At 49.4% G+C, this 19,152-nt stretch overlaps 9 protein-coding genes across 10 annotated transcripts; 4 read left to right on the top strand and 5 right to left on the bottom strand.

Moving 5' to 3' along the window:
* Positions 1–407: 407 nt before the first annotated feature.
* Positions 408–2,326, bottom strand: LOC9662796 (mRNA cap guanine-N7 methyltransferase 1). Of its 2 annotated transcripts, none has more exons than XM_024660821.1 (13): positions 2,228–2,326; positions 2,055–2,170; positions 1,916–1,984; positions 1,791–1,844; positions 1,623–1,706; positions 1,520–1,570; positions 1,320–1,458; positions 1,205–1,269; positions 1,103–1,153; positions 989–1,051; positions 825–936; positions 702–772; positions 408–643 (listed from the first exon to the last, which is right to left on the bottom strand). In XM_024660821.1, the coding sequence occupies exons 1-13, from the start codon at positions 2,262–2,264 to the stop codon at positions 551–553; spliced, it is 1,005 nt and encodes a 334-aa protein (XP_024516589.1). In that variant the 5' UTR covers positions 2,265–2,326; the 3' UTR covers positions 408–550. The 2 variants fall into 2 exon arrangements, with proteins under 2 accessions (XP_024516589.1, XP_002987067.1); XM_002987021.2 differs by having other exon boundaries at positions 1,791–1,862; positions 2,228–2,325.
* A 393-nt stretch (positions 2,327–2,719) lies between these two features.
* On the top strand, positions 2,720–4,411 carry LOC9662797 (pentatricopeptide repeat-containing protein At4g02750). The gene has a single exon (XM_024660864.1). It carries the CDS (start codon positions 2,720–2,722, stop codon positions 4,409–4,411), a length of 1,692 nt encoding a protein of 563 aa, XP_024516632.1.
* Positions 4,412–4,413: 2 nt separating this feature from the next.
* On the bottom strand, positions 4,414–6,940 carry LOC9643177 (V-type proton ATPase subunit B 2). The gene is made up of 15 exons (XM_002987022.2): positions 6,842–6,940; positions 6,731–6,777; positions 6,620–6,675; positions 6,460–6,558; positions 6,342–6,401; positions 6,177–6,288; positions 5,919–6,124; positions 5,726–5,854; positions 5,530–5,667; positions 5,324–5,474; positions 5,195–5,277; positions 5,087–5,134; positions 4,974–5,027; positions 4,834–4,917; positions 4,414–4,771 (listed from the first exon to the last, which is right to left on the bottom strand). The coding sequence occupies exons 2-15, from the start codon at positions 6,765–6,767 to the stop codon at positions 4,586–4,588; spliced, it is 1,443 nt and encodes a 480-aa protein (XP_002987068.1). The 5' UTR covers positions 6,768–6,777; positions 6,842–6,940; the 3' UTR covers positions 4,414–4,585.
* LOC9662798 lies at positions 6,919–7,539 on the bottom strand. The gene is made up of 2 exons (XM_002987023.2): positions 7,292–7,539; positions 6,919–7,236 (listed from the first exon to the last, which is right to left on the bottom strand). The coding sequence occupies exons 1-2, from the start codon at positions 7,471–7,473 to the stop codon at positions 7,053–7,055; spliced, it is 366 nt and encodes a 121-aa protein (XP_002987069.1). The 5' UTR covers positions 7,474–7,539; the 3' UTR covers positions 6,919–7,052.
* LOC112341162 lies at positions 7,512–9,488 on the bottom strand. The gene is made up of 5 exons (XM_024660819.1): positions 9,241–9,488; positions 9,064–9,159; positions 8,404–8,969; positions 8,257–8,318; positions 7,512–8,190 (listed from the first exon to the last, which is right to left on the bottom strand). The coding sequence occupies exons 1-5, from the start codon at positions 9,407–9,409 to the stop codon at positions 7,554–7,556; spliced, it is 1,530 nt and encodes a 509-aa protein (XP_024516587.1). The 5' UTR covers positions 9,410–9,488; the 3' UTR covers positions 7,512–7,553.
* A 16-nt stretch (positions 9,489–9,504) lies between these two features.
* LOC9662799 lies at positions 9,505–11,591 on the top strand. The gene is made up of 5 exons (XM_024660865.1): positions 9,505–9,891; positions 10,142–10,280; positions 10,337–10,632; positions 11,015–11,218; positions 11,508–11,591. The coding sequence occupies exons 1-5, from the start codon at positions 9,505–9,507 to the stop codon at positions 11,589–11,591; spliced, it is 1,110 nt and encodes a 369-aa protein (XP_024516633.1).
* Positions 11,363–12,798, top strand: LOC112341163 (4-hydroxybenzoate polyprenyltransferase, mitochondrial-like). The gene is made up of 3 exons (XM_024660820.1): positions 11,363–12,053; positions 12,107–12,520; positions 12,577–12,798. Exons 1-3 carry the CDS (start codon positions 11,607–11,609, stop codon positions 12,754–12,756), a joined length of 1,041 nt encoding a protein of 346 aa, XP_024516588.1. The 5' UTR covers positions 11,363–11,606; the 3' UTR covers positions 12,757–12,798.
* Positions 12,698–15,276, top strand: LOC9643178 (pentatricopeptide repeat-containing protein At3g09040, mitochondrial). The gene is made up of 3 exons (XM_024660818.1): positions 12,698–12,772; positions 12,822–12,860; positions 12,907–15,276. Exon 3 carries the CDS (start codon positions 12,933–12,935, stop codon positions 15,213–15,215), a length of 2,283 nt encoding a protein of 760 aa, XP_024516586.1. The 5' UTR covers positions 12,698–12,772; positions 12,822–12,860; positions 12,907–12,932; the 3' UTR covers positions 15,216–15,276.
* A 2,103-nt stretch (positions 15,277–17,379) lies between these two features.
* LOC9643179 (uncharacterized FAD-linked oxidoreductase ARB_02478) lies at positions 17,380–19,152 on the bottom strand. The gene has a single exon (XM_002987024.2). It carries the CDS (start codon positions 19,150–19,152, stop codon positions 17,380–17,382), a length of 1,773 nt encoding a protein of 590 aa, XP_002987070.2.

The following is a 19,152-nucleotide window of genomic DNA, read 5'->3' on the forward strand; positions in this document are numbered from 1 at the left end:
GTGATCATCTCGCAAACCTTGAGGGGGTTTGGTGAGCTTGAAAAGTAAAATAGAGGGAGGACACTAGTGGAGTCAATATGGCCAGGAAAGGCCAATGTGACCAAAGAAAGCTATACCCATGTGTTGAGTGATGATATAACCACTAAAGAGTCCAAAGCTAGAATAAATATGGACAAACAAGTGGGGTAACTTGGTGAAATATTAAAAAACTGGTGTAAAGAACCAACTCACCGAGGTGTCGTAGGCTAAAGGAGCCCTGAAAGCTTGACCAAAATGATAAAGAGTTCATCGGATGAGACCAAGTCTAAGATCGAGTCCAAGACCGACTCTAAGACCGAGTTCGAGATAGAGTCCGGAATCAAGTCCAAGACCGACTCGGAGATCATCTCCAGGATTATTCAATAGTAGAGAAGAACATTTGGAATACACTGCCTGAATTGGTGGAGATTTGCAATGAGTTACTGGCGGCCAACGAAGTCGTTTGCATGCATCCAGGGATATGGCTGGACGGAAAGCTTTTCTCAATTTCCAGGAAGTTTTCTCGGAAGCTTCACGTCACTAGCTTCTTGATATCTTCAGGCTTCATCATACTCCATTGTCTTCGCCGATCGTTCTGTTGTCGTCTGGGGCCTGGCTCGCCCCTCTATACAAAAAAATGATTTAGCACAAACAGCATCAAGGCAATAGCAAAATTCGAAGACCTTTTTGAAGACGAATACCAAGTAGAGGTAAGCAGCTTCCCATTCGTCTGGAGATAAGGTGTCGCCATTACCTGGAGAAAAGAAACAAAACATAGAAACTAGAAAGGAAACATCAAAACTCACTTCCATCTCCCAAAGCACCGAGTTTCCGCATTAGATCAATAAAGTGGTCGTCTTTGATGTGCTTGTGGACAAAGTCATGAAAGTTAAGTTTAAGCACAAGATCTAACCCATACTACAGGAAAAAACCAGTAAGGAATATGTAACATTGTGACTAAAATACTTACATTCGCCGCTAAAGACTGGAAATAAGGGAAGAAAACCAGCCATTCTGGGCAATCCACAGCATCCTGTCAATCAACAGAAATGCTTAAAGAACCGGGGAAAAAGTTAGAACGCACCTCGAGCTTGAAGTGATACTGGATCCCAAAACGAGTGGCTTGAGAAAATCTCTGGAAAGGAACCAGCAAGTATACGACGTTCATCAAAAGTTAAAGCACTACCTTGGTTCTGTGTTCCTCCCCAAAGCTTATGTTATACACACTGTTCCCAAACTCGAGGCCTTGCGCTGCTTACAAACATCATCCCTGGAATCAACGCTGCTGGTAAAAAACGTACCAGCTCGGAGCTTCTGGACAATCACGTTCGAATCTGGCATGGTCCCTATGAAGAAGCCACCCGGGTTGAGCATTCTGGAAACATTATCCAAGGCTCGCTCTGCCCGTTCTATCGTCGACCACGAGTAATGTAGAGCAAACTGAGAGAAAAAGAAGTGAATAGTCAAAACCATGAAGAAGGGATTCGATTTGGACGAGTACCTGGCAGCTACAAACATCGAAGCCTCCCTGGATGCTTCTCTCGAGATCTACCTGCAAGACAAAATGCATCACATATTTTTTACGAGCAAAGAAAATTACTTACCTCGTAACAGTCTCCACAGAAGAGCTCCGCTGCGAAGGACAGTCTCTGCCTCCTGTTGTTGTATCTCTTCATCGCGTCATCAATCTTTTGGTTGAAAAGAAACAAAAGCTCAGAGATTTTTCTCTATCGATCCCTTTTGTTTCTATGAAACAATCTCGATCGACTTACCGATCCAGCTGCAATGTCAACGCCAACATATCTTCCAATGTTCGCTTTGTCATACTTGATCAGATCGCCGCCCTGGAAGAAGTGAGTGATAGTAGCGAGAGAAATGTAGAGAGATTTCATCCTACCTTGCCACAAGCGAGGTCGAGCACGGAATCTCCTTTGTGAACGTACAAGTGTATAAGAACGCTCTTGATCTACATGCAACAAAGAGAGTAAAGAAAAATTCCAAGGGAAAGAATGCAGTCGTTTTTACTTTCCACTCACCCAATTGTTGAGCTTCTTGAGATGGATAATCGGGCTCGACTCGCGCTCCTCTCGCGACTGGTTGGATCGCCCGCTGTAAAAATCCGCGACTTGCTTAGCCTTCTTCCGCGACTCAACTGCATCGGCGAGAAGGAAATTTTCGCAAGTGATCAAAGCCGCAAAGAGAATTCTACCGAAATCCTCGCGCTCCTTGCCGCGCTTCGCGTTCATTCTTAACCTGGAATCGCAAGAACCCTAGAATCTCATCGTGCTGGAATCAACGGTCAGTTTTAAATGATGCCCTAAAATGTGAATGGATGGATCGCAATGGCCTAGCGCATCTACTGAGGAGCTGCTCAAGAGATCTCCACGAGCTGCGATGGATCCATTCTCAGATCCGCGGCAGCCATCACAGGCACGACACATTCCTCGCCAATCTCTTGATCGACGCGTACTCGAGATGCGGCCGCCCGGACGAATCGCGCAGCGTTTTCGATGCCCTCGAATGCCCCAATTCCCACTCTTGGAATTGCCTCATTCACGCGTATGCCCACAATGGGCAATTGCCCCACGCCTGGGAATTCTTCTCCGCCATGCCCGATCGCAGCGTCATCACCTGGAATTCCCTTTTCTCCAATTGCGTCGCCGCCAATCAGCTCCACAGCGCCCGAGATCTCTTCCATCGCATGCCGCAGCACAGCATCATCACGCTCAATTCGATGATCCAGGGATTCATCCAGATGGGCTGGCTAGAATCCGCGATCCAATCGTTCCACGCCATGCCGGAGAGATCGGTGATCACTTGGAGCTCCATGCTCGTCGCGAGCGCTCAAACGGGGAGTCTGTACGACGCGCGCTCCTTCTTCGACAAAATGCCCGCGCGTACGGTAGTGACCTGGACAGCCATGCTGGCTGCCCACGGCCAACATGGCGACGTGGACGCCGCGATGGCGGCCTTCGACGCAATGCCAGAGAGGAACACCGTGACGTGGAACGCCATGCTGGCGGCTTATGCCATTAACGGGCATGCCGACGAGGCAAGGATGCTGTTTGATTCCATGCCAGACGGCCGCACAGTTGTGACGTGGAACACTCTCGTCACTGGATTCGCCGGGTCAGGACGCCACGTGGATGCGATCGCGGCCTTTGATCGCATGCCACGTTGGAGCATCGTGTCCTTCAATTGTATGATCCAGGCAAATGCCCAGAGAGGGCAAATGCAGCGCGCAAGGGAGATCTTTGACGAGATGCCCCAGCGCAGCGTCGTCTCCTGGTGTCTGATGATCACGGCGTATGGGCGATCGGGGAGCGCGATCGAGGCCCGGGATCTCTTCGATCGAGCTCCCAATCGATCGCTCGTGTCCTGGAACGCGATGCTGCTGGCGGCGGCTATGAATGGCGACGCCAATCTCGCCGCGGCGGTGTTCTCGCGAATGCCCGAGTGGGATTCCATCACCGCCAACAGCATGGTGTCGGGATTGGCCGATGGGGGCAGGGTCTGCGAGGCCGAGGAGATCGCGAAGCGCAATTCGAATCCAAAATCCTGGACGATCATGCTGGGCGCGTACGCCGACAGCGGCGAGATTGATCGCGCGAGGGCTCTGTTCGAGAACATGCCAGTGAAAGATCTCGTCTCCTGGAACGCGATGATGCAAGCCTATGGCCGAGAGGGCAGCGCGAGCGAGGCCAGAGCCACATTCGATCGAATGCCCAGGAGAGATCTCGTGTCATGGATCTGCCTCATAGCGTCTCTGTCCAGGAACAAGCTCGTGGACGAGGCCGCGCTAGCGCTGGATCGAGCGCCAATGCTGGCCGATAGCACGCTCACAGCGATGCTCACCGTGTATGCCCAGAGTGGGCATTTGCGCCACGCCTGGCAGATCTTCGCCGCTATACCCGAGAGGGACTGCGTGGCGTGGACGGCCATGATCGCGGCGTATGCCCACTTTGGCCATCTCGACGACTCCTCCTCGGGAGCTCTGGAGCTGCTCTGGATGATGGAGCTCGACGGTGCTCGGCCAAACGCTGTCACCTTCTCGGCGGCTCTCGCAGCGTGTAGCCACTTGGGCGTTGTGGATCTGGGACGGGAGCTCTTTCTCTCGATGGCATCGGATCGAAGCATCGTTCCCGAGCAGCAGCACTACTGCTCGATTGTTGATATGTTCGCCAGGGCCGGGAGAACTCGAGAAGCCGAGGAGCTCCTCCAGTGCATGCCTTTCCAGGCCGACGATAGATCCTGGACTGCGCTTCTCACGGCTTGTAAGAACCAAGGCGACATACCTGGAGCTACTCGAGCGGCCGAGTTTGCCATGACTGACAGCCAAGGCGGTCCTTACTTGTTGGTGTCCGACTTGTACAAATCGATACTTCGTTCCTGATAGATTTGCTTTTCTCCCGGAGGAAAAAACCTCTTTTTATTCTTCTTCTTTCCTGGCTCTGGTAAGCAAAAGCTCACATTGATGCGCTTAAGTAGTCACGGCGAGAAATTTATAAAAGAAATACCACCTCGATCGATTATAGAAAATTGCATAGCCCTCCGCCGGGTCGATCGATTAATGAGCGGACTCTCTGCTGTAGAATGCATCCAGAGTCTTTCCTGGTATACGGCGCAGTAGTTCTCTGGGGAAAATCCGGAGCAAAGTCCACGCCAAGTCCAAGGACTGGAAGATGTCTCTTGTGTCGTAAGCGCTTTGACTGACAAATTTTTTCTCGAATTTGTCTAAGAATTCCAAGTACAGCTGCAGGGAAGGAACACAGTTGGTTAACATACTGGCATCAAAAAGCAAAACTGGTGCTTTACCAGATCTTCAGATGACAGCGCTTCTTCTCCCACGACAGCTTTCATCGCTTGAACGTCTTTGCCAATGGCATAGTTTGCATAAAGCTGCAAAACCAGTAGACATTGTTAAACGGCATAATGATGTAGACACAATCGCTCACCTGGTTCGAAACGTCGGAGTGATCCTTTCGGGTCATACCTTCTCCAATAGCACTCTATGCAAAAGAAAACAGAAAATCGTTAACCGGATATCTATTAAGCTCCTTTGCGGTACCTTCATCAAACGAGAAAGCGATGGCAACACGTTGATAGGTGGATAGATCTGAAACACAAGCAGCCAAAGAGAAGTGTTACATGTACACTGCAAAATACCAGCACAAACCTGACGATTGTAGAGTTGACGGTCCACATAAATCTGTCCCTCAGTAATGTAACCAGTGAGATCCGGAATCGGATGAGTGATATCTGCGAGTAAGTCAGTAGATGATCTCGATGATCAGACATCTCGTACCATCGTTTGGCATACTGAGAATGGGAATTTGAGTGATTGATCCCATTCGCCCTTCAATTCGTCCAGCACGCTCGTAAATTGTTGCCAAATCTGTATACATATAACCAGGATATCCACGACGACCAGGCACCTCCTCACGAGCGGCAGACACCTACACAAAGCCCTGGTTATCATAGCTCTCATGACAAACTTGAAACATACCATACCTCACGCAATGCATCCGCATACGAACTCATGTCGGTCAAAATGACAAGCACATGTTTCCCGCAATCATAAGCCAGATACTCTGCCGTCGTCAACGCAATCCTGGGAGTAATGATACGTTCGATTGTGGGATCGTTCGCCTGTACGAAACACGATGGAGGAGTAAAAACGCATTGGCATTGTCAATCCATAACGTACCAGGTTTAAGAACAATGTGACTCTTTCCATCGATCCATTTTCCTCAAAATCCCTTTTGAAAAACTGTGCAGTCTCCATGTTCACACCCATAGCTGCAAAGACGATTGCAAAGTTGTCTTCAACATCACGCTGGATACGAAAGAAACTCATCAGTCTCAACAACAGACAGAAGATAAACGGAAAACAATTGTACCTCTAAAACGTTCCCCGCGTCCAAGTGTCTCACAAGTCCGGCTTGTCGGCATATTTGAGCAGCAATTTCGTTGTGCGACAGCCCAGCAGCCGAGAAAAGTGGGATTTTCTGACCTCGGGCTATGGAGTTCATAACGTCGATGGTCGAAATGCCAGTCTGAATCATTTCTTCCGGGTACGTACGTTCGCTTGGGTTGATGGAGCTTCCTGTAGAACATCTAGAGGTCAGTTGAATATCAAGTAGAAGAAGATGTATCACCAGAAATGTCTAGGTAAGCTTCTGCCAAGATCGGGGGCCCGTTATCGATAGGCTTCCCAGAACCATTAAAGATTCTACCGAGCATATCTATGGACACCGGGGTTTTCAACACCTGGAAAGCATACAGTAGAGTCAAAATCACTGTAGGAAGAAAGAGCAAGCCACCTCTCCAGTGAACTCAACAGTCGTGTGCTTGTTATCAATTCCAGTAGTCCCTTCGAAGACCTGAAAAGAGGAGAAGCTCAGTAACTCGGTCGCCAGAACAAGAGATTGAATCAATGACCTGCACCACGGCCCGTTCGCCATCGATCTCCAGCACCTGACCTCTCCTGTAAGAACCATCGCCAAGTCTCAAGTTCACGATTTCTTGGAACTTTGGGCCCTGGTGGAACATCAATCGACGCTATGAGCGATGGAAAAGCTTCCAACCAGCGACAGAATACCTTGACTTTGTCGAGCATCACCAGAGGCCCAGACACTCCAGCAACAGTCCGATAGTCTACACCACAGCAAGCTCTCAGTCCCTGGATTCCAATGCGATGCCGAGATCTTACCAATCAGGGGCTGGCATTCGTACTCCTTGACGCCCATTGCGGCAGATCTGCTCGAAATATCAATCGCGCCAATCGATCAATCACGAAATCGCGAGGAGGAGGCGCCCTTACCCGACGCTAGGCGAGACCGGAGCTCCCGGATGCCGAGGTGTGAATTAGGGCTCTTTCTCTCTTAAAGGAAAGAAATAGCCTAGAAGATAAGCATTTTATTCCATCCAATCAAAAAGGAAAGTTAAAAAGGAAAGGAATGCCGCAAGAACACACAGCATCAATTCGTCTTGTTACTCTCATCTCAACTCTTCCAAATCGCAAAAGCTCTGGTCTAGACGCGGTAGCCAGTGATCGATCGCCGCCCAATCATCCCGCCCACGCAGAACCACGCGTAGCACTCGCCCACGAACAGCGCAGCGATCCCGACCTCCTCGAGCTTCAACTCTTGCCGATTCCGGAACTTGGCCTTGACGATCTCCACCTCTTTCCAGAACGATTCCGCGCGATGGGGCAAGCTGCGAGAGAGAAGGGTCGCGATTCCGCGATCAATCCAAGGGATTCCATCCATACCTGGCCAGGCGCGTGTAGAGGAGCTGCTTGGAGAGCTCGTTACACTTCTCCACCGTCGGCTCTTCCACGATGTAATGCTTGTTCCGCTCGAGCAGCGTCTTGTAGTACTCGCCGGCGTGCTTCATCACATACTCGGTAGCGGCGGTGGATTTGTGCTGAAGATTCCTCCAGGCGGCCGCCATCGATCAGATCCTTTCCTTCCTCTCAAGAACCCTAGAACTGGAACACCAAGGGTTTTTGTTTAAATGCTACTAAGATCATATCATACAGAGCGTCGTCCAGTGATGGTAGTGGCACGCGGCGTCGTGGCTTTGACAAGATCTTCGAGCGTTTCGTCCAGCATTTCTTCCATCACCGCGCTCGATCCAGACGACCCTTCCTCTTCCTCTTCCACTACTGCTTCCAGAGAAGATCGAGTGGTTCTCGCAGTAGGAGCAGTAGCAAACTCTTCTTCTCCTTCCAGTTCTTCGCTCTCTCCCAGCTCTTGATCGTCGCTGAACAAGTACCTCTGTGCTGTGCCACTCTCCATCGAGCTCCTGCTTCCCACAATCGTGGGACTTCCTATCCGTACTACGCCTGGAGAATCGTAACTCCTGTAGTCCGCCATCCGTCCACCCTCCTGTTCCTCCTCTAGCTCTTGATCGTCTCGACCACCTGATGACCAGTACGATCCCGTTGAGCTGCTCGTGGAGTTTTCGTCCCTCACAGAAGGATCGATGATCTCCGAGACTTCCAAGCTGCTGTCAACCGACGCTGATTCACTATACCGCTGCTTGGTGGGTCGTGCTGCTTGTGTTGAAGGATCGTTACTGCTTCTGAGTTGTAAGGGGCTGCCATCCTCGTCCCTCGATAATCTGGCAGCTTTGTTGTATAAGTCTGTGTAGTGATCCCCGGATCTCCTACACGAAAGTTATAAATCCTGGTTAGCCACCACTTCCTTCCAGAATCTCCAAGAAAAATATTACCGGCTTCCGAGAGACACCTTGAGAAAGTGTGTCGTCGCTCGCATCGTGTTCAGCTCTTTTGCCTGATGATAGGAAACACATCGTGTCACACACAGTAGGAACAAAAGCAAACTAAAAAAACAATCGAACAAAGAATGTCAAGCGTACCTGGAACGCAAGCTTTTGTTGGAGTTGACTTACAACGTGATGGAGCCTCAATCGTTCTCGCTCGGACATTTCCAGCAGCGAGGCCATCTCTTGTGCCATGGCACGAATTCCCAGCAATTCCGCTTCCAGATGCTTGGCTCTCTCGAAAACCAGCTGATAGTCACCTTCCTTTGCATGCAACACCATCTCGTTGTTCTCGCTGTTCTTCCCGCTGTTCTTGACGATCAGCTTGTTTTCTCCTTCCAACTCGTGTTCTTGGTGCTCATCGCTATCGCTGCTGCACTGGGTTCCCATGTCGATTGCCACTTCTGTCGTCCCAGATGATCCAGAGGATTGCCCTGTGCTGGTGTTGGCCTTGGGCCCGTGAAGCTCCTGGATTACTCGCTCTACCTCAAAGATTGAATCGTTGGCTTCCTTGAGTTGCCGCTCGAGATTGGCGATGAGAGAGGTGTGTGAGTGGAGCGCCTTCTCTTTGCTCGATAGCTGTGCTTGCATCTCCATGATCATCTCCTCCCGGCTCTTGAGCTGGTGTCTCAATCGATGCACGGCTTGGCGATGCACGATTCCTGGACGAAGTCGAGGGAAAATAAAAAATCAAGAACGAAAGAAAGGGGCTTTCTGTCGATTCTCGACCAACTGGGAAAGGAAATCTGAGCTTACCATCGGAAGAAATCTCACTGCTGCTGCCACTGCTGCTACTGCCGCTACTCGATTCGCGACGCAACACCATGCACTCGGCATCCATCGCTGCGAGACCTGAGCATTCCAGATAGAAATATTACGGCCCAAGAACAAGACACCAGGGAGAAAGAAGAAGAAATCTCTGCGGATTCTCACCATTGCCGTGCTGCTCGGGGTGAATCGCTGCCGCCGCCGCCGCCGCCTTGTTCTTGCTCTTGTTCTTGCTACTCCGTGTGAATGCCAGCGACAAGACCGTCGCTACGGCGCCGCCGACGACCAGACCCCAGTTCACGCCTTGCTGCTGGCGATAAGAAGACGCTGGCATCCTTCTTCCTCCTGGCCAAGGAATCTCCAACGGGTCGGAACAAGGGACGTACGCTTGAAAGCGTACGGAAGAGGATAAACCCTAAATTCTTGGCTATGGAGGACGAGTTTTGGAGCGTGCCGCTGCCGCCTTCGAGCATCAGGCTCGTCGATTCGATCGATGGCGAGGCGTTCCAGGGATTTCTTCTGGCGCTGCAAGAATCGTCAGTGATCGCGCTGGATGCTGAGTGGAAGCCTGTCTCGGTAGCTGGTACGCACCCCAGGGTTTCGCTGCTCCAGATTGCGTGCCGGAAGCGAGATTTCGGCCCCGAGAGTGATCTTGTGTTCATCGTCGATGTGTTGTCGATCCCGGCTTCTGCATTGCTTCAGCCACTGGAAGAGGCATTGGAAACGTCTAGAATTCTAAAGCTGGGATTCAAGCTTCGACAAGATTTAATCAATCTCGCTGCATCGCTTTCGTCCACTGCGAGCTTCTCCTGTGAGGTAAGTGCCTGAGTTCCTCTTTTACTCGTAACTTTGCTCATTTTCCATGTCCTTCTCTTTGTAGCGTAGCCTTATATTGATATTGGGAAGCTCTATCATGAAGTGAAAAGGAAAAATCCACGTAAACTCCCGGGTGATACTCCGAGCTTATCCCACATATGTAGAGATGTTTTTGGTCGACCTCTTTGCAAGGTATGGGATAGTGTGTGTTTGCATGGCTGCTACTAGTGAAGCTATGTTTTTTGCGCAGAGTTTGCAATGTAGTGACTGGGAGCTGAGGCCACTGACTGAAGAACAAATATCTTATGCTGCCGCTGATGCGCATTGTCTTCTAGCAATTCTGGACGCTCTTCATCCCTATATAATCGACATGCAACGATCAAAAGCAGGTTGGTTTCGACTCTGGTCGATCTGTGGCCTTCTCATTGACGTTTTACATTCGCAGTTGCCTCGGTCGGAATTGCTCGTCTACTCTATCCTGATGAAGAGTTAAGCCCTCTTGTAACGAGGTTTAGGAGCATGAGCGAGAAGGCAGATAGGACTGGAAAGTTTCTCGCGTATCTATTAACTTTTCAGCAGACGCTGTCACTGCAAGCCGACCCAAAAAAGAAAATCAGAACTCGGAGGGTACGGGACACAAACAGATCTCAGGGGCAGACCGAGTTCGAGTGGTGTGGACCTCCGCCATGGGATCCTGTTGTGGGAGGTGATGGTTGCCCAAAGTTTCTGTGTGATATTATGGTAAGTTCGGCGGGCTAAGTGCATAAATTTTAACGCATTTTTTTCTTTCCTTCTGAACAGATTGAAGGCTTAGCTCGTCAGCTACGTTGCGTTGGAATTGACGCTGCTTGTCCACATAGATTAAAACCTGACGCCAGGTTCTTGTTTTTTTCTTTGGAGAGAAGAAATATTCAGCTGGATTGTATTCTTCTAGGCAGCTAATCGAACAAGCTCAAAGAGAAGGGAGGATTCTACTAACAAGAGACGTAAAGCTACTCAGGCAGCGCCTTATTCCATCCAACCAAGCGTACCGTGTCAAACACCTAACAAAGAAAGAGCAACTTACTGAGGTACGATTCAATGCGTCGCTAGCGCTGTCCTTTTTGACAGTTTCTTTACTCAGATTATTGAGACGTTCCATCTTACAGTCTCCGAAGAGCATTTACTCTCGAGGTGCACGAGGTGCAACGGAGAGCTCTGTCCCAAACCATTGACCGCACAGCAAGCAAAGGCTGCTGCTCCCAACCAAAAAATTTCGGAAGATGTATTACTGCAGGACGGTTTACTATTCTGGCAATGCTCCGAGTGCAGGCATCTTTACTGGCAGGTTGGTAAATGACCTGCATCGTTTTCATTTTTATTTATCGGTCTCTCAAACGTTTGTCTCTTAAACTGCAGGGCTTGCAATTCCAGCGGGCAATGCAACGATTTTCTGCCATGTGTAGCTAGTTAGCCTTTCGCGTGTAACGTACGTGACGTTTTTAAATTAACCTGGTGTGCAAGTTCCGGAAGGTTCGATCATTCTTGCGTTCCAGGCACGTAATACACGCGAACAAAAGAAGAATAAGTTGGATGAGACATTTTTTCAACGACGATATCGATATCGATATGGATAGATGAGCAATACAGGATGGCACGAGAGAGACGGGTTGTTTCTTGAGGGCGATTTTTACTTCATGCTTCGGCCTCAAGATTGGTGAATCATTTTCCGCTCCATGGACAGGCCAGTGATTTGCAGCTTTCTTTATTGGACAGACAATCTAAGCAAGAGCAGCACAGGGAATTTAGTCCGCGCGAGAAGGAACGGTTCTGAAGTTCTAAGAAGGAGCAGCAACAGGTCGACAGGGATTTTAGTTTGTAGTAGCAAACAGCGGGATTTAACAGCCGTTAGAAGGAGCGCTTTCGCTCGGGGATTGTTCGAGATGTCCAGGCCCATCAATCTCGTCCCGGCCTTCCTTTTAAGCTTCGCAGGCAGCTGGATGACTGCAAACTACAGCCCGAGAGTGCTACTCATGCCAGCTGTGTGGACAAGTTCAGCTTGTAGCGCTCTCATATTAGCAGCATCAATGCTCGTCAACGACTGCTACGATCATATATCTGGAACAGACGGTCTCAACAGAAGGAACTCGGCGTTGCTGAGTGGAGAAATCACCACGGCTGATGTGAGTCTTTCAAAGTTAATAGCTTCGGTCTAGAATGATCTTTTGCTTCGCAGGTTGGACTGGTTGCTGGATGCATCTACGGAGGCGTCATGCTGGCAACTTGTTGCTTGGAGCAACCCATCATGAGGCTACTCATCACACTCTCGGCGTACATCACATTTGTCTACACGCCGCTGGTCAAGAAGGTGACGCTGTTGAAGAACATTGTCGTATCCGGGGTGATCGCCAGCGCCATTTTTGCCGGGGGTCTTGCAGTGACACACGGTAGTGTTAGCGTGATTCCTCAGAGAACTCTTGCTTCCAGCTTCTACCTTTTCTTGTCGATTCTCGGCCGAGAGATTCTTATGGATGTCAAGGACATGGCTGGCGACAGAGTTACGGGAGTTCGCACCATACCAGTCTGCTTCGGCGAGCAGACGGGCACTTGTGTAGCAGTACTGTGCGCAACAGCGGCAAATCTTTTCCTGGTAATGTCTTTCTCCTGAGTTTTGACTTACAGCTCATGGGCTCATTCATGATACAGATCCAAATGGCTTGGTTGAGGAGGAAGTCGTGGTACGTCTCGTTAGTTTTGTCGATTATCAATTCTGGCATGCTTGCGTGTTTTATCTCGAAACTTCCCACGTTTTCTCGTGACGAACTCAGTCAAGATTACATGCTTGTGATGGCCTTGGGAACTATAACCATGGCAACGTCGTTATAATCGAGCTCCTTATAAGGTGACAAGCCATCCATTTCTTGCTGATATCATTCTTTGTCCTGTTCCAGTATCGAAGAATTTCTAGAAGAAAAAGAGTTGCTTAGCAGGTAACAAATTGCTAATGAGTTAATATGTCTTAGATGTTTTTCTCAGGATCGAGGGAAGTTATAGTATATCTGATGATCTCTGGGGATGCTGCTGAATTGCTGAGGAACTGCAGCTCTGTAGCGGAAGTAAAGACCATCCACGCTCAAATCTGCGAGCACAATCTTCACGACGGCAGTGCAAAGAAGAGGAGGAGGTTTCTGGAAAATCTGGTCGTCCAGATGTACGCTCAGTGTGGCAGCGTGACCGATGCCCGCCAGGCCTTCGACACAATGAGCTCGCGCAAGAACGTCTTTTCGTGGACAATCATCATCTCCGCCTACGTCCGCGCAGATCACGGCAGCGACGCTCTCCAGCTCTTCCGGACAATGAACCAAGAGGGCGATCGAGCAGACGAGGTGACGCTCACTACACTCTTGGGGGCCTGCTCGTCGCTGGAAGATCTCCAGCAGGGAAAGATGATCCACAGCTTGATCGTGGAGCTCGGCTATGGGGAACAGGATGGAGAAGAGCAGGATCTCATGGTCGGGAATTCGCTGGTCAACATGTATGCCAAATGCCGCAGTCTCGCCGACGCCATCGCCATCTTCGACCGGATGAAGAACAGAAGCGTCTTCTCGTGGACCATCATGGTGACGGCATTTGCCCAGAACGGGCAGCTGCAGCGAGCGATCCAGTGCTACCGCCAGATGTGCTGCGATGGAGTGGATCCCAACGCCGTGACATTCGTAGCGCTCCTGGCCGCGTGTTCTAGCGGTGGAGAGCTGGCTGCCGGACGGAAGATTGCCGCTCGCGTCGAGGCCAGTGGCCTAGACTCGGATCTTATCGTTGGAAGCGCGATCGTGAATTTCTACGGCAAGTGTGGGCGACTGGATGAAGCGCGCGAGGCCTTCGATCGAATGCCCGCTAAGAACAACGTGACTTGGAACGGGATGATCGCGGCCTACGTCCAGAGCGGCGCCGCCACCCAAGCAATGGATCTCTTCGCCACAATGGAGGATGAGGGAGTGGTGCCGGACGCGATGGCTGTGAGCAGCATTCTAGGCGCTTGCTCTGGGCTCGAATCTGGGAAAAGAATCCACTCGGCAGTGATCGATCGCCGCCAGGAGCTCCAGTCGGATCGAGCAGTTTGCAACGCGCTCGTCCACATGTACGCGAGGTGTGGCAGTCTCGACGATGCAAGGCTCGTGTTCCTGGCGATTCCTTCCAAGAACACCGTGTCGTGGACGACGATCATCGCGGCCTTCGCTCAGCAAGAGAATCGCGATGATATCGAAGCTGCTTTCCAGCTCTTCCGGGAGATGGATCTCGACGGCGTTGCTCCCAGCGAGGTCACCATCTTCTACGCGCTGGAAACTTGCTCCAAGATGGATCGCGGAGGACTGGCCAGCGGACGAGCGCTCCACACCGCCATGGACACCGCTGGAAGAGTGGAGCTTCTTTCCAGCGTCGAGGTTCTCAACTCGCTGCTGGATATGTACGCCAGCTGCGGCAGCTTGATCGATGCCGAGGCAATCTTCTTCGATCATCTCCTCGGCAAGAACGTCGACGTTGTCTCGTGGACGAACATGATTGCGGCTTACGTCCAGCATGGCCAATCTTCCTCGGCGCTGCTACTCGCAAAGAAGATGGACCTGGAAGGAGTGAAGTCGGACGAGATCGCCATGTCCACCATCTTGGGAGCTTGCACCGCGCACCAGGCCACCTCTCTCGGGCGAGAGCTCCATCGCCGGGCTCGAGAGCTCGGCTATGCCTCAAATACCATCGTTGGGAACGCGCTAGTCTTCATGTATGGCAGCTGGGGGAGAGTGGACGATGCCGCTCGAGTTTTCCAGGAGCTCAAGAACGCAAACAGCCCCAACTCCAACACTTTCACTGCGATGATCGCTGGCTATGCCCGTCAAGGCCGGACTTTGCAAGCTCTCTCGCTGTACAACGAGATGAATCTCCATGGGGTCGAGCCCAGGGACGCTACCTTTACGAGCATCTTCCAGGCATGCAGCCACGCGGGGTTTCTTGCCAAGGCCTTGGAGCACTTCGTTTTCATCTACGACTTCCAGGGATTGGAGCCGACGGCCGAGCACTTTGGCTGCGTGGTGGACTTGCTGGGACGAAGTGGATTCGTGCGAGAGGCTGAAGAGCTTGTGCTCGCCATGCCTTACGAGCCGGACATTGTCGCATGGAGATCACTGCTAGCGTCGTGTGGTGGCTCCGATCAAGGAGCGAGCCGGAGGGCCGCCGAGGAGGCCGTCCACTTGCAACCGTCTGGCTGTTCTTCGCACTATGTTCTCCTCTCCAACCTTGTCAAAACGGTTGGTGCTCTCAATCATCATCATGAAAAGAATGCTTACCTTTGAGCTTTGGTCCGAAATATGAAAGTCTCTGCACATTAAAAAGCTTTTCCATAGCTTTAGATCACACGGCCGGCTTAAAAGCTATTTGTTTTTTTCTTTTGATTTTTTTGCAGATGTTTGTTCAAAATTCTCATAGATATAGAAAAAACTTAATTAAGTTAGCATGACGTGCCACTTGCAAAAATTGGTATATCTGGTTTTCCTATTCTATATAAAACTAAGTTGCAATCATTTTGTAGTAATAATATCGAACTTGCAAAACAATTATAAATTGGGATACAAAAAGTATTAGTAGACCATCTAGCTTTCAAATTGAATGCACCATATACCACTAAATTGCCATCAGATTGAATTCTTAATTTGCAATCAAAATCAGTGTCTTCTGTTTTAGTACTCCATTTAATAGTGCTCTTAAAATATAAAACAAGGTTACAATTATATTGAATTATAAGTATGTAATTGTTTGAAAAGTTATGTAGATACTTTTTTGATGCATACAAATAAGAATAGGGTTCATCGTATTCACCACTTAACATGACATGATTGAAAGCTGAATGCATATCAACATCATCATTTAGCAACATTTTTCGTTTTTTTAATAGCAATTGACGAGATCTAGGAATTCTAATAACCCGGTAATTAACAATAAAACGTCCATAATAAGACATTATACTTACCGCAAAATACATAGGTCCTGTTTGAACAAGATTATTATATAATTGATTGAATGAGCTTATAATTATGCTTGACGCTTGATCATTCAACACTTGAAAAACCCCTGGAGATGGATGAAAATTGATGATGCCAGCATCAATCATATGAAGACATACTAGCACTAATCTATTACTGTTTGGAATCAGTACCGATGCTTCAAAACTAGCATCTGGATCTGTTACACCTCCAGCAGGTAATGCTTCATGTAATAAGGTGTTTAGAAATGCCATCAAGTAATCTACATTATTTTGATTAAGAATCCCTTCAGGGCCATAAACTCCATCTACTTCAACAGGTGAGGAGGTTACAATTTGAAAGCATATTAGAAGCAGAAAGATATATATTAATAATTGCACCATGCTAATCTAAATATTACAGCTCCCTTCTTGCATCTGATTCTAAAATTTTAATCTTTAAACGATTTCTAAAGTATGTCTCTTGCCATGTGGCGGTGTATATATATCTATATAAAACTTCTGAAGTATTTTCTTCGTTGGTGTTCCTAGTGACATTGGCTTGCTCTTAAGAATGCGATGCAACAACCAGGAATTTAGACCACGACACGTGGATTGGCTTCTATGCTACATCTTCTAAGCTTTCCAGTTAGCAATTATAGGATGAGTTCACTAATCACTAGACCATCAACCCTGTCATCAACTACCAACCTTCGGACACAATGTAGTGGGATCCTTCCACCATGAGTTTCTTGTTTTCCAGTTCCAGATGATATTCCTGCATTTCATACGTGGTACTACAAAAAATTTACATTCTTTTTGACCATTCTTGGTCAAAGGATTCAACAGTGACTTGGAGCGCATGGAAACGCCCGAGCCTCCGCTGCCCTTCTCTGGCGCCGCATTTCCAGTACCGGTATGAAGCCATCGGCGCCAAGCCCTGGTCCCCTCTCTTGGTCTCTTCCAACAGGTGCTGTGGATTCCTACACCTAGATCGCTTCATCGTTCCTTCTTGATCGACCGACCTAATGGCTCTGAGTTCTATTTTTATTCATTCACCAGAAGTTCTTGCGGTCGCGGACGATATTGCACTTCGCTTCCTGGCACAGATACTCACGCAAGCGCTCCATGACTCCACGGCGCACTCGAGGATCCAGAGCTGCCTCAAAAACCAATAGCGGAGTTTCTAGATTTCTGGAGATATTTGGATCATCTCAAGCTTGTCTACTATCCCCTAAGGTAGCAACTTGTCTCTGGTTGTTGCTCACTCTGGATGGAACTTTTTTTTCAGCCTACTATTGTGAGAATCGTACCTTTGTTTCAAATGGAACAGAAAAAACCTGGCTGGCTGGCTGGCTGGTTTAAAACCCTTCGTAGTTTTACGCAGAGCGTTCTCGACCGGAACAAAACGAGATCGTAAGGAGATGAGCTCTGTTTCTAACTGACAACAGTAGACAACGTAAGATGGATTCAAAGGGGGCTACTGTTTTTACTTCTATTTATTTCAGTTTGCAGTTGAGATCATTGCTCCATTTCTCGCTCCCAACGCACTGGTGGCACACAAACAGACCAGTTGGATCGTACTTGTCCTTTATGTCAAGCAAGCGAGGATAGTTCTCTCCAAAGAAGGATTGTTGCCAGTTCGGTTCGTTGAAATCGGCTTCGTTCATGTAAGCTCCTGAACCCGGTAGCAACTTGTTTGCATGCGTGATCTGCCTCGCAAACTTTTCATATTCCGCCTGAGTTGTGTTATCGTTGGTGTTTGTTGCCAGGATGATATGCCAAAGTGCCGAGCGCAATGCCGGATTCACAGCGTTGTTCCGTGGCCGTGCCACATCTCCTCCAAGGTTGGAAACGCCGGTTATGGAGAAAGGAGTGTTGGTTATCTTCATCAATGCCCGGGAAATCTTCGTAGGACAATCCGTAAAGACTTTTCTGGGAATCAAGCTCGATGCTCCGGGAAATCTCAACTGGCTTCGTCTGGTGAAGGTGATGCAGCTGGGCTGGCCACCGCACTGAACAGCTAGATGCCATTCCTGAAAGGAAGAAAACGCGAGCAAACTGGTCTCAAGGACCATCCCTGGTTGATGCTCAGCGTAAGTCGTCAGCGGCGTCAGTGTCTCGTTCGCAAAGGAGACGTTTTTGTTCGGGAGGAGATAGACGAGCACCAGGCTTCGGCTTGAAAGGAAGAAATTCCCTGACCAACCAGCGTCAGATAGCTCGGGACTGATCTGGACGAATTTCTTCACCAGCTTTCCCATGGGGTTGGAGGCGTTGACAGTGGTGGCAGTGAAGTTGTAGAGAGCAAAGGCGAGACTTTCAAGAGCAGGATGGGTTCTATATGTTGCAGAAACTACAACTCCGAAAGTGCCACCCCCTCCACCACGGAGTGCCCAGAAGAGTTCCTGGTTTTGCCAGTCATTAGCAACGAGGAGCTCACCACCAGCGGTAACAATTTCATATTGGAGAATGTTATCTGCAGCAAGTCCAAACATTGGCGAGAGCAAGCTGTGGCCGCCACCTTGAGGAAAACCACCTGCAGCCCCTACAGAAGAACATGCTCCTCCTGTTATGACAGAGTTTCGTTCGTGAGTTGCTGCATACAGCTCTTCCCACTGAACGCCAGCACCGATGGTCACGGCAGGGATCTTCCCCAGTGGTGGTGAATTCTTATCAGGACAATATCCTTCCGGGACAAAACTCTCGTGAAAAGTTATGCTCTTGAGATGGTGCAACCAGATGGCGAATGAACCCGGGGCTGTGCTGCGACCAGTGGGATCATGCCCGGAAGTTCTAACTACAAGCCGGAGATTATACCTGGAGGCAAACTTGACAGCCGAGATGACTTGCAAGGGGTCCAGGACACTTACGGCGTAGACCGGAACGGCACCTTGGAAGCATGTTGAGCTTCTGTTGGAGGCAAGCGAGCAGCGGTGCTGGTCTCCAAGGCTCTCAAAGTTTGAGGCATACAACGCACCAGGGTGGCTTGTTCTCCAGAATTCCAGCTCCCAGCTTTCTTGGACTTCTTTGCAGCCTTGTTCGTCAAAGAAGGGGTCGTGGCAAGGAGCAGCCGGAGGTAAGACTCTGATCAACCGTCCCTCCACTGACGTGTTGAAGCTGTTCCAGACTCGAGAAGATGGCCAGCAATCGTGATCAAATGCGAGGCAGCGGCATGAGGAATTCTGTGGCTCCTTGACAGAAAGAATACCGGGAACAAAGCTGAGGAGGAGGACCAAGTAAGTTGCTCTATGCATTTTTTTCTGCTTGTACAT

This window comes from Selaginella moellendorffii, unplaced genomic scaffold, assembly GCF_000143415.4.
Source record: "Selaginella moellendorffii unplaced genomic scaffold, v1.0 SELMOscaffold_78, whole genome shotgun sequence".
Classification (NCBI taxonomy): Eukaryota; Viridiplantae; Streptophyta; class Lycopodiopsida; order Selaginellales; family Selaginellaceae; genus Selaginella; species Selaginella moellendorffii.